This window comes from Cicer arietinum, chromosome 1, assembly GCF_000331145.2.
Source record: "Cicer arietinum cultivar CDC Frontier isolate Library 1 chromosome 1, Cicar.CDCFrontier_v2.0, whole genome shotgun sequence".
NCBI lineage: Eukaryota > Viridiplantae > Streptophyta > Magnoliopsida > Fabales > Fabaceae > Cicer > Cicer arietinum.
Genome location: NC_021160.2, coordinates 49128700 through 49142041, shown reverse-complemented (window position 1 = coordinate 49142041; position 13342 = coordinate 49128700). Strand labels below are relative to the sequence as shown.

At 35.6% G+C, this 13342-nt stretch overlaps 1 protein-coding gene across 5 annotated transcripts in view; it reads left to right on the top strand.

Annotated features, from left to right (window-relative positions):
* Positions 1–1621: 1621 nt before the first annotated feature.
* Positions 1622–13342, top strand: part of LOC101490644 (histone-lysine N-methyltransferase ATXR3-like) — a 15366-nt gene continuing 3645 nt past the window's right edge. Inside the window, exons 1-14 of one of the 5 annotated variants that reach the window (XM_073365950.1) lie at positions 1623–1858; positions 2078–4353; positions 4512–4568; positions 5395–6549; positions 6773–7137; positions 7224–7772; positions 7859–7959; positions 8585–9611; positions 9736–9807; positions 10641–10751; positions 10850–10950; positions 12706–12805; positions 12903–12998; positions 13240–13342. In XM_073365950.1, coding sequence (XP_073222051.1) covers positions 2190–4353; positions 4512–4568; positions 5395–6549; positions 6773–7137; positions 7224–7772; positions 7859–7959; positions 8585–9611; positions 9736–9807; positions 10641–10751; positions 10850–10950; positions 12706–12805; positions 12903–12998; positions 13240–13342 — 6001 coding nt within the window. In that variant the 5' untranslated portion in view covers positions 1623–1858; positions 2078–2189. Of the gene's footprint in view, positions 1859–2077; positions 4354–4511; positions 4569–5394; positions 6550–6772; positions 7138–7223; positions 7773–7858; positions 7960–8584; positions 9612–9735; positions 9808–10640; positions 10752–10849; positions 10951–12411; positions 12662–12705; positions 12806–12902; positions 12999–13239 lie in introns of those variants that run through there. The other 4 variants (XM_073365943.1, XM_073365952.1, XM_073365955.1 and 1 more) reach the window with 4 other exon arrangements.

Below are 13342 nucleotides of genomic sequence, written 5' to 3'. Positions count from 1 at the left end.
TATTATAATCTTTATAATATAAAAATTTAATTCAAATTAAATGATTTATCTCTCTCTCTCTCTTTTAAGGTTATAATATAAAATATACAATAATTGACGTTCAATTATTTTGTAATATCTTTGACATTTTATGATAACTTTAAAAAATATAGATTATTAAGTGTTTATTTTGTCATTATCTCTTTTGAAAGGTAAATTTATCATTAACTCTTATACATTAAGCTGAATTGGGTGTTTTAATAAGAAAATATTGGTTTTTTAATATGTGTAAATAAACTATAATTGATAAACTACAAAGAAATTAGAGAGTTTCTTGATATTAACTAAAATTTTATTTAAATTTTTATCTTTCTTGTTTTTGAGATATGCAAAGTATTTTACTCAGATACTGTTAATAGTAATATCTTTTTAAAATTGTCAGATATTTTACTTGTTGTAATATTTAAATATTTTTATTGTTTTAAATTATAAACACACATGAAATTTAATATATTTTATATTGTTTTAAAATATTAAATACATGTGAGAATATATTTAATAAAAATGTGAGATAATTAAATTTTGATCATTAATGAATGATTGTAATTAAAATTAATTTAAGTGACCTATGATCACTTCAAAAAGTCATTTTTATTATAATCTTGATCATTCATAATTTAATCAATAAATAATCTAAATTTCTCTTACTCTTATTATAAATGTCATCTTCTTTGATATGATCTCTCTTTCTCTCTCTCTCTCTCTCTGTATATATATATACACACACAAATATATTAAAGTTATATATTTAAATATTGTTAAAGTATTTAATATAATTGGAGTAATTATTAATATTATCATAAATTTTTGTATTCTATATTAATTATTCAATTTTATATTATTTTAAAATATTAAATTTTATTTGACCATATCAATTTGGAAAATTTGTGACAAAAGTTACCATATATATATATATATATATTTTAAATATCAGTATTTTTAGAACAATAATAATAATTAATATTGTTAACAATTATTGTATCATATATTAATTATTAAATTTTATATCATTTTAAAATATTAAATTTTATATCATTTTAAAATATTAAATTTTATTTGACATATAAATTTGGAGATTTCGTGACAAATATTACCACGTATAAATTTATTCAACCCATAGCCCAATTGCAAACTACTAAAATATCCAATTATTGGTTTGCATGTTACATTACTTGGTTTAAAAGTTTACACAATGTTTATACTAGTGCATTTGTTCTTTTTATTTCTTAAACACGGCAAAAGCGTTATCATTTTTCTAAGAGGTGGACATAATTTTTTTTTTACACCCTTTGGCTTTACTAGTTGAGAGTTTATACAAACTCTCAAATTATAGCTAATTATGATTGGAGAGTTTCTTCCTTCACTCCAATGCTCTCTAAACTTACCAATTCAAAAATATATTTGAAGAATGAAAAAACAATTACCTTAAAATTGTCATTGATGAATTTTATGATGAAATAGCCAATTATCATCAGCCCATATAAATTAATTTACCCGTCCATAGGGGTATTTCCGTATTTCAACCCACCGATAAATAAAGAAGATAAAAAAAGTTGAAAAAATAAAACGAAGGTTTTCGTGTTTAATAATCCAGAGCAACAAAGAACACAAAGAAGAGAACATATAATAGCAGAGAGAGGAAGCGCGAAAGAGGAACGAAGGCACTGTTACTAATTACCCTATTCAACCAACACAAAAAATTTCTCACGATAATTTCATTTTTTCTCGATCTCGTTTCTTCTCGCGCTTCAAGATTCATCATCACCAGCTACGCTTTTATCTCCGATCTATCTTCTTCTTCTTCTTTTTCATTTTCTCGGTAATTTTCATTTCTTCTTCGTTTTCTTCGTTCTTGTTTTCAATTCACCTTCTCGATTTCAATGGAGTAGTTTTAGTTTCACAGTGCTTGAATCACGAACCGTGATTTTTCCACGTGAAATTTCTCGTTCGTTTGGATATGCCTGTGTGTGAATTATACGCATTTGTTTTGTTTTTGTTTTAATAATCTCTGTGCTAATTTTGTTTTTGTGTGATTTAGGGTTTTTGATTTGTGCGAGGATTAAGAAAAGGTGAAGCATCTGAAGCATGAGCATCAATAGCCCCGGCGAAGGAGATAGCTAGGGTTTTCTAATCTCGAAGGCGAGATTTCCATGGGCGATGGAGGTGTCGCATGCATGCCTTTGCAGTATACTATGGAGAGGTTATCGAGTTCAGAGAAAACGCATTGCGGAGGCAAGAGTGGGAATGTCTTTAACTCAAAGTTGCTCAAGTTTTCTGATAGCGATAGGAAGAACATGAAGTCGAGGAAGAGTGAATTAGGGTTGGATAGAGTGAGCAAGAGAAGCAGCAACAGTGATTTTGAGAATGGTGAAATGATATGTGGTGAAAAAGTGCAGAGGGAAGAAGTGGAAGAAGGTGAATTGGTTACTTTGAAGTGGCCTAGAAGTGAAATTGAAAACGGAGAATTCGTGCCGGAGATGAATCCACCGGTGAGGCGAAGTGAGATTGAGAACGGGGAGATTGTTGTGAGTGAGAGATGGAAAGCAAGGGAGTTCGAGAAGGGAGAGAATCATTCTGGTAAATGGAGAAGAGATGACGTGGAAAGGAGAGGAGACAAATTTGACAATGAATATGGATCGTGGAGAGGTGCGAAGGATGATATTGAGAAGGGAGAATTCATTCCAGATAATAGATGGTATAAGGGAGAAATGGGGAAGGATGATTATGGTAACAGTCGAAACAGACGATATTATTCAGGTAGGGACAAAGGTTGGAAAATTGAACCTGAACAACGTACACCCCCTTCTTGGAAATATGCAGGTGATGATTCTTTTAGAAAGAAAGAATTCATGAATAGAAGTGGGAATCAGCATGTTAAAAGCTCTCCAAGGTGGGAGAATCCACAGCAGAGGAATGTAAGGATCAGTTCAAAGATTGTTGATGACGAGAAAAATTCATATAACAATGTTAAGGATCATGCACGTGATTACACTTCTGGTAGTCGTTTGAAGAGGCCAGGTAATGATTCTGACAGCTATGAGCGGAAGCATTCTGCAGATTTTACCAGTTTAAAAAGTCGAAGGCTTTCTGATGATAGCTATCGTTGTGTTCATTCAGAGAACTATTCTCGTCGCCCTGTGGAGCAGTCTTATAGAAATAATAACTCTACCAGGTTATCTGCAGAAAAGTACTCATCTAGAAATCATGAACCTTCTTTGTCTACCAGACCAGCTTATGACAGGCATGGACGCAGCCCCGTTCATTCTGAGCGGTCCCCACGTGACCGAAGCAGGTATTATGATCATCGAGATCGGACTCCAGTGCGACGTTCCCCGTGTGGTCGTGAAAGATCTCCATATAGCCGGGAGAAATCCCCCCATGGTAGGGAGAGGTCTCCATATATGAGGAACTGGGACAGAAGTCGTCAGCATGATCATAAGTTGAGAAGTCCGGCACGCACTGAGCAGTCGCCACAAGATCAAGGTATGCGTCACGATCGTAGGGATTGTACTCCAAATTTAGTAGAAGGATCCCCCCTTGATCATACAAGGAAAGATGTTCATCAAGAAATAAGTTGTAAAAACTTACCAAGTGAAAAACATAACTCCCCAAATAGTTGTAAGAATGATGAAAATAAGCACATTCAAAGGGAGTCAAATTGTTTGGTTACAGAATCTCAAGATGAAAGAAACATACAAGATGTCAACGAGTCTACTGAAAAAGACATTGGTAGTCAACCCGTTGAGGAACAGCAGTCCTGTAGCCCAACTGTTAGCCACAAAGAATCTCCTCACTGTGAGCCACCTCCTGAGGAGCTGCCTTCAATGGAAGAAGATATGGACATTTGTGACACCCCTCCGCATGTCCCTGTGGTGACAGATTTGACATCAAGGAAATGGTTTTACCTCGATTATGGAGGTGTAGAAAATGGGCCTGCTAAATTGTGTGATATCAGGGTCCTTGTTGATGAAGGGGTACTAATGTCAGATCACTTTATTAAACACTTGGATAGTGACAGGTGGTTAACAGTTGAAAATGCAGTGTCGCCATTGGCTGCTCAGAGTTTTCCATCCATTGTGTCAGATACAATAACTCAGTTTGTTAATCCTCCAGAAGCTTCAGGTAATCTTTTGGCCGATACTGCAGGCATTCAATTTGGTCCTGAGAATTATCCAGAGATACTGCCACGTGTATACCCTAACGACGATGTGCTTACACCTGAACTTGTGGACAACTTCCACATTGATGAAAGAGTCTTAAATCTGTTGGAAGGTTATGATGTCATTCCTGGGATGGAACTTGAGGCAATAAAAGGTATTTTATTCATCAGGCAATGATATTGTTTTGAATCTCCTTAAAAAGTGAGGAAAAAACCGCAGAATTTGCGTCAAACTTAAATTGTTTTCCCCCTATTTAGTATTTACCCTGAAATATCTTTTGCAAACTTGGTAATTATTATTATTTATTTGCAGAAGCGTTGCAAATGAAATTTGAAAATCCGAAAGGGGAGGGGTTAGGAGACTATGAAGGTATGTATTCTGCTTTGGTGGTCCTTGGGAATTTTCAAATTGTGCTATATTCATTTTGTGCATTGACAAGTGGACTCTTGTCTTGGGTTTTTTTGGTAATTTTCATTTTGTTTTGGTTTTACGCTACTTGGCAATATTGAGGTTGTTTTGTTATCAGAGTTGTCCATTTGCAGATTGACAAGTGGACTCTTGTCTTGATGTTGGTAACGGCCGAGAGATTATACATGTCTGAACGTTACATATAAGCATTAACTTGGTTTGTACTGTAGTTTGGTCCTTGGAGATAGTATTAGGTTAAGCATCTGCGTTAGGCTTTGGTGCCTGAAATCTAATTAGCTTTTGAATGGTCTATACAAAGCTTTGGTGATTATGTATAAAATATACAGTATTTTCCATATCATTTTATGCTTTACTCAATAGCCGTTTTCTTTTGTAAAAAAATCCCTTTTCTTATGATTGCCTATTTTTCCTAATTCTCTCAGTTTTAAAAAGTTTGCATCAAACCCATGCTGTCATTTTATCTTTGCAGTTAATATTGTGAGTTGTTGATGGTATAAAATTTTGAATTTATTTATACATTGGAAACAGATTAACTAAATAAAATCGTACTTCCAATTTTTTTTATTTAAAAATGGCAAACCAAGTCTGTTTATAATTTACATCATATATGGAACTAAAAGTTGCGATTTCATTGCTATGTGTTATGCCAGTGCACCCAAAACTGTTTTGTTCATTATCATTATTCTACATCTTAAGAAGTAAATGGATATGCTCTTAGAGTGAAATGTCTTGTGAGGCCGTGACAAAAGTGTTTATCTCTGTTCAGGTTTTCCATGGAATGTTTCCTGTCCTAAGGAAGATTGTGATTCTAGTACTGATATAGCATCAAGAGATTCTGAATCTCAATTAATTATGTCTTCTGACAAGGATAACGGATTTGGCTTTGGCATGCCTAATGACTGGTTTTTTTCCACTCGCTGGTCATGCAAAGGTGGTGACTGGAAGAGGAATGATGATGCCCAAGATAGATCTTCTAGGAAAAAATTTGTTCTAAATAATGGTTTTCCATTATGTCAAATGCCAAAGTCTGGTTGTGAAGATCCTCGGTGGCCTGAAAAAGATGACTTGTACTTTCCTTCTCAAAACAGGAGACTTGATCTCCCTTTGTGGGCTTTTGGTGCTGATGAGTGGGTTGATTGCAATGCTGCAAGCAGATCAGTTCAAAGTAAGCTTCCTTCTGTGAGAGGAGTGAAAGGCAATGTTCTTTCTGTGGTCAGGATAAATGCATGTGTAGTCAATGACCAGGGATTGTTGTTCACCGAGTCACGCCACAAGACCCGATGCAAGGATAAACAAAATCCAAGGTCGACTCGGCCATTCACTTCAACCAGCGATAGTAATAGATTATCAACTGAAGAAGATTCCCAGTCAAAATTTGTTAGTGATCAAGGTTCTTACCGAAGCATGGAACTCATTAGTGTCCCTAAAGACCACCTCTGTACTATCCAGGAGTTGCAGTTACCTTTGGGTGACTGGTATTACCTTGATGGTTCAGGGCGTGAAAGAGGTCCTTCATCATTTTCAGAGCTACAGTATTTAGTAGATCAAGGAATTATAAAAAGGCATAGCAGTGTGTTTAGGAAAAGTGATAAACTCTGGGTTCCTATTACCACCGCCGCAGAAACTTCAGATGTCGGTCTCAAGGGCCACCAAAAAAGCAGTTTAACATTGGGTGCATGCTCTGATCATCCATCAAAGCAAATTCAAGGTGTTTCATATGGTGAATCTTGCACAAATTCAAGTTTGTTTAACAGCACACACCCTCAGTTTGTTGGTTTTACTCGTGGAAAGCTACATGAACTGGTTATGAAATCATACAAGAGCCGGGAGTTTGCTGCGGCTATAAATGAGGTTTTAGATCCCTGGATCAATGCAAGACAACCAAAGAAAGATATTGAGAAACAAATATATTGGAAATCAGGTAATTATTAGTCCTTCACACTTTTTCCTCCTCTCTTCTCCACATCTGTAAATTTTATGTTGTTTTTGTCTGCTTTTTTATTTTTGGTTTGAACTTCCAACCAATGTGTGTGGCTTTGTCATGTGCTTGTGTGGGGTAGTGTTCACTAGATTAGATTTATTCTCAAGATTTCATTCAAGTGGTTTCTTCTTTATTGTGTGTATTGGGCCATATAAATTTTCAGAAGGCGATGCACGTGCTGCTAAAAGAGTCCGGCTGCTGGTTGATGATAGTGAAGAAGACAGTGATTTGGAAGATGATGTTACAATCGAGAAGGATGAACCCACTTTTGAGGATCTATGCGGGGATGTTATTTTTCCTGAAGTTGGTATTGCTGATTCTGACATGGGATGCTGGGGATTATTGGATGGTCCTATTTTGGCACGCATCTTCCATTTTATGAGATCTGATTTGAAGTCTCTTGTACTTGCATCGATGACGTGCAAGCACTGGAGATCTGCTGTAAGGATTTACAAGGGAGTTTCAATACAGGTCAATTTGTCATCCTTAGGTCATTCTTGCACTGATACTGTGTTGTGGAATATTATGGTATGTTTGATATATATTTTCTGATTCACATTTTTGGTATGTTTTTCATTCTTCCTCAACATCTTACCTGTTTATCTTGTTTGCAGAATGCTTATGATAAAAACAAAATCAATTCTATAATTCTAATGGGCTGTAACAATATTACGGCTGGTATGCTTGAGCAAATTCTTCTTTCATTTCCTGGTATATGTACTATAGACATTAGAGGATGCAGCCAGTTTGGAGAGCTAACACCTAAATTTACCAATGTGAAATGGATCAAGAGCCGGAATTCACGCCTGGCTAGAATTACAGAGGAGCCTCATAAAATTAGAAGCCTTAAACATATTACAGAGCAAGCTTCATCTGCTTCCAAATCCAGTAATTTAGGAATAGATGATTTTGGTCAGTTGAAAGATTATTTTGATAGTGTAGATAAGAGAGACTCAGCAAAGCAATTATTCCGTCAAAACTTATACAAGCGCTCCAAACTATATGATGCTAGAAGGTCATCTTCCATTTTATCTAGGGATGCTCGTACAAGACGCTGGGCAATTAAGAAATCTGAAAGTGGTTATAAGAGGATGGAGGAATTCCTTGCTTCAAGACTAAAGGATATCATGAAGACAAACTCCTGCGACTTCTTTGTACCCAAGGTAATGTGATATGTTCTTTAAAATTGATTATCATGAAGATGTCTTTTGTTACTCATGATTTCTGTTTTGTTTTTCTTTATTAATAGGTTGCAGAAATTGAGGCTAAAATGAGAAGTGGTTATTACAGTAGCCGTGGATTGAGCACTGTCAAAGAGGACATAAGTAGAATGTGCCGTGATGCAATAAAGTAAGTTCTCTTGTTCTGTTAGCCGTTTTTCTTGGGAGAAGGTGATTGTTCTCCTTTTCTCCTGTTGCCTGGTTTATATGTTGGTCGATACATTAAAATGAAGATGATAGGGTGTATTAGTTTTGAGGGCAAGGATGCAAAAACTCTTTAGTTCATAACTTTGTCCAAATTCTGATTGAGTACTGTATCTTCTTGGCATGGAGGTTCATTTGTTGGATTCTCAGTTGTATGCATAAGTTCTACTCCCTCCGTCTCAAAATATAAGCAAAAATGGGTCAAAGAAAGTTGAAGTATTTGGTCCAAAATTAAGACCAAATACATCAACTTTCTTTGACCCATTTTTGCTTATATTTTGAGACGGAGGGAGTACTGTTTTGCAGTTATGGTTGTTTTCCATCCATGTTAAGTTTGGTGGGTTCGCTTACATCCTTGTTGTTTTGCATCTTGATTTTATCTTTGAAATTTATATATTATATGTTGCAGTTGCCTCGATTTATGGGTTTGTTCATTTGGCTTGTGTGTCTTGGGTAATCTAAAATGGGTGTTTAATTTACCACTCACAATCTTGCCCCCCTCCTGCAATATTATGTTTGATTTCCGACACGTGTTTGCTTATTAATTACAGAGCGAAAAATCGGGGTGATGCTAATGACATGAATCACATTATCACATTGTTTATTCAATTGGCAACTCGGTTGGAAGTGAGCTCTAAAAATGTGCATGACAAAGATGTGCTACTGAACAATGACTCGTCAGCAGTGTCCTGCTCTACCTCAAAGTATAAGAAAAATAGATTAGTGAATGGAAGGAAGTACAGGAGTAATGGAAGCCATGGTGTTTTGGACAATGCAGAGTATACCTCTGATAGAGAAATTAGGAGGCGCTTATCAAAGTTGAATAAGAAATCCATGGGCTCAGAGAGTGAAACATCTGATGATCTTGATAGGTCTTTTGACGATGGAAAGAGTAACAGTGATACTACGACCACCGAGTCTGAAAGCGACCATGAAGTACGTTCACAAACTATGGTTAGAGAGCCAAGAGGGGACAGATACTTATCACCTGAGGAAGAATTGGATTTCACAACTGATGACCGAGAGTGGGGTGCTCGCATGACAAAAGCAAGCCTGGTTCCTCCCGTTACAAGGAAGTATGAAGTCATTGATCATTATTGCATTGTAGCTGATGAGGAGGAGGTGCGAAGGAAGATGCAGGTTTCATTACCAGATGACTATGCCGAGAAGCTGACTGCGCAAAAGAATGGCACTGAGGAGTCAGATATGGAACTTCCTGAAGTCAAAAGTTTCAAACCTAGAAAGCAGCTTGGACATGAGGTTATTGAGCAAGAAGTTTATGGAATTGATCCGTATACGCACAACCTTTTGCTTGATTCTATGCCAGAGGAGTTAGATTGGTCTCTGCAGGAGAAGCATTTGTTTATAGAAGACATGCTCCTTCGAACATTAAATATGCATGTTAGGAGCTCTACTGGAACTGGAAATACTCCGATGAGCTACCCTTTGCAGCCTGTTATTGAAAATATTAAAAGACGCGCTGACGAAGATTGTGATGCCAGAATGATTAGAATGTGCCAAGGTATCCTAAAGGCCATAGACAATCGACCAGATGATAAATATGTAGCTTATAGAAAGGTATATGCCTTTCTTGTTATTTAAATACAATTTATTACTATCTTCCATGGCATTTTCATTTTCTCTGTTTACTGCTCTTGAACTGTTATTTTACCCAGACTATCTGTTGGGATCGACCATGCAGGGACTTGGTGTTGTTTGCAACAAGGAAGAAGGGTTTTCCCAAGATGATTTTGTTGTGGAGTTTCTGGGAGAGGTAAGCCATCATATATGTTTGTGTAATTTCACCCATGCAGCTTCTTTCCTGATTATTTAATGTGGAAATTATACATGTTTTGTGGTTGCTCTCCATTTGGATTAATTGTAGGTTTCTGGAATAAGTTCTTAGAACTAAGCATCAATCCATTTACTAGAGAGAATAGAAATCTGTGCACACTTGATTTATTCTGTGTCCTTTTACTTTATTAAAGTAGTTATGATGATCCTCTCTTTCCAAAATCTGAACATTTGTATTTTATATATGCTACATTATGTCAAATACTTGGGCAATAATCTATCTACTGGAGAGAATAGAAAACTGTGAACATATCTAATTTTTTGGGTACACTCTGGCATGAATAAACTAGGTATGATCTATTCTCTACAAATCTAGACATTTCTATACTTTCAAGTATAACATATTAAGTAGGGAATATAAGGATGGTTTGGTGGCTGGGGCGGGGGAGTTAAGGAGGGGAGTGATAACGAGGTCAGAGGGTTCAAACCCCAATCCCAGCTTAATACTAACAAAAACTAACATTGTCCGTTTAAAAAAAAAAGTAAACCGTATTAAGTAGGCATTAGATAATTGGTTTTTCTTGTTTGCTTGCCTCAGGGATTTGGAATATTTTTTGCTTTGTCAGCCAAGGTTTTGTATTGAGTGTTTCATTCGCAATGCATGTTTATTAGGTGTCTGTTCTCCTGAATAGATATGCTGTTAGGGTTAAGTGTATCTTGTATAAATGTGGCTCTCCTGTTTAGAACTTTTTGTTTTGGCATCATATGTTTTGATCATGTGTCGCACTGTAATTATATTGAACTTTTTCTCAGGTTTATCCTGTGTGGAAGTGGTTTGAGAAACAAGATGGGATTCGAGCTCTGCAGAAAGATAGTAAAGATCCAGCACCAGAATTCTATAACATTTACCTTGAGAGGCCAAAGGTGCCTGTCTGTTCAAAATGACAAGTTTATGATGTTTAACTCAATACAGTTCACCATCTTTTAGTTCTGTGTTCTTAAATTAGCAATTTTCATGATAGGGTGATGCTGATGGGTATGACTTAGTTGTCGTTGATGCCATGCACAAGGCTAATTATGCCAGTCGAATATGTCATTCTTGTCGACCTAATTGTGAAGCCAAGTAAGTTGTTTTACCTTTCGTGTTATCTGATTGTTATAAATCTATTTTATGGCTTTTCTAGCCTTGATGCTAGTTCTCTTTCCTATAGAACTATTAGTTTTCACCTTTCTTTTTCATTCCTTTGTTGGCATTTTGGGGAGCCACCAATGTTGTCAAGATCGCTAGGTATATTGTAGAATCACAAGATTTTATGACTATGCTCACCCTCAACGATCTACGATTCCAACTGAATCGCATGGAATCGTATTGGAAGATCACAAAATCGTGAGATTGTGTGTTCTCACGCGATTCCAAAGTTTTTTGGGTCGGATTTTGCGACCCACATCCTCAAAACCGTGATGGAGAGTCCCTAAACCCCTCCGATGACTTCCCCACCATCACTTATGTTTTCCGACCATCAAACTATTGAACAAATAGAAAAAGGAAGAGAAGAAAGATATTGTGTCTGTGTCACTGCGTGCTAACTTCCTTCCACGAGAGCTGCAGCTATTTTGTTCTAAGACCTAGAACTAGAAGATGAATTAGGGTAGAGGCTGCACTTGGGCTAACTTGTTTCTAGGCCCATGTGTGAATCATTAAATGGGCTATTTTTTATGGGAAAAGGACTAAAGGTTTCGAAACAAAAAAGAGATGCTAAAATAGATTTGTTAAAATAGAGTCATATCACTTATCTAATAAGCATATATTGTTTTAGTTTTAGATAAATTTTATTTTAAAAAAAAGGACAGAATAATAGTTGAAAATGTTTTAATCAACATACTATATCATATTATATAAATAATATATAACCAAACTATATATATTAGACCTTTTTTAGTGTAATTTTCATTTTGATAACATCTTGTGATTTTTGTTACGATACTACGTTTTATGATCTTGGTACCCCCTCCTCGATGTTAGGTAGAATTTCAATCCTGACAACATTGGGAGCCACTAATCAAATATCCACAAAAGATTATACACATACAACCTATTACAGTCATGATATTGAGTTACGATCATGATTAATTTGTTATATATATATTTATATCCTTCTGTTTTACTTGATCTTGGATGTGTCTTCACCTGGCTTTCTTTTGAAAACAATTGTAACTGCTTGAGGTCCATTATGATGGCATAAGAAGACTTTTAAATATTATGATGGTTTCTATGGTCAAGTTACTGTTTTAATATGCTAAACTTTAAGATAGTTGTGTATATGTGATAGTTCTTTTTATTTTTTATTGGTTAAATCTAATATTATTTTCTATTCTGAATCTAAATACCTGTTTTTGTACATGCCCATTATTACTGAATTGAAAATCGAAAAAATCAATGTGCAAAGTTGTTGCTTCATATTCTTGTTATTTTATTATTTTTTAATAAAATCTCCTTCTGTCCTGTTTTGTTATACAATTTGACTTTCTTGTCATTGCTTTTGTTCCACAACTTGCAAGTGGCCTTTAAATGCTATTTTGTCAGGATACTTACCTAGTTTGTTGATAGAGCTTCTATTTCTTGCTTTCCCCTTGGTGTTGCTGGAGCAGCAAAGATGCCAAGGAACCAAATCTATTTGATGCAAATGTTGTATTTGAATCTGTCCAGAATTAGAGATGAGTTTGAGATTTTTATTAAGTGGCACATTTCTATATTTTATCCAATTTTTGTTCCTATTAATGGCTGAGATATTTACTGATTAGATGCTGAGTATAAATCTTGGGATAATTCTTTTGCTATGATTTTCAAATATAAATTTTATTTTTTGACTTTTTTCAGAGTTACTGCTGTTGATGGTCAGTATCAAATTGGTATCTATAGTGTTCGTAAAATTCAACATGGTGAGGAGATCACTTTTGACTATAATTCTGTTACCGAGGTTTGTCCTGTTGCCTACTGTTTTCTATCTATTCCAAGGGAATAAATGTATCTGCAGTATATCTTTTTCTAATGAGTACCTATTCATCTCACTGTAGAGCAAGGAGGAGTATGAAGCATCAGTTTGTCTGTGTGGAAGCCAAGTATGCCGTGGAAGCTATCTGAATTTGACTGGTGAAGGGGCTTTTCAAAAGGTTTGGACTTTTAATGAAATTTTTGACTTATAAGTGCCAAGAAAATAAAAGGAGAAAATGTGTTTTTTAAAGACTTCGGTGGAAGTACTGCACATGCTTGCCCTGGTTGTAACTTGGAGTGTGCTTAATGTGAAACCCTGGTTGGGGTTGCTTTAAAAAGTGTAATAATACAGTTTGTATTTCCGTTTAAATTGTTTGACTACTTCATCTGTTGAGTGAAATGTGTTGCCCCTTCACTCAGGTTCTAAAGGACTCGCATGGAATTCTTGACCGGCATTATTTGATGCTAGAAGCTTGTGAATCAAACTCGGTTTCTGAAGAAGACTATAATGACCTCGGAAGAG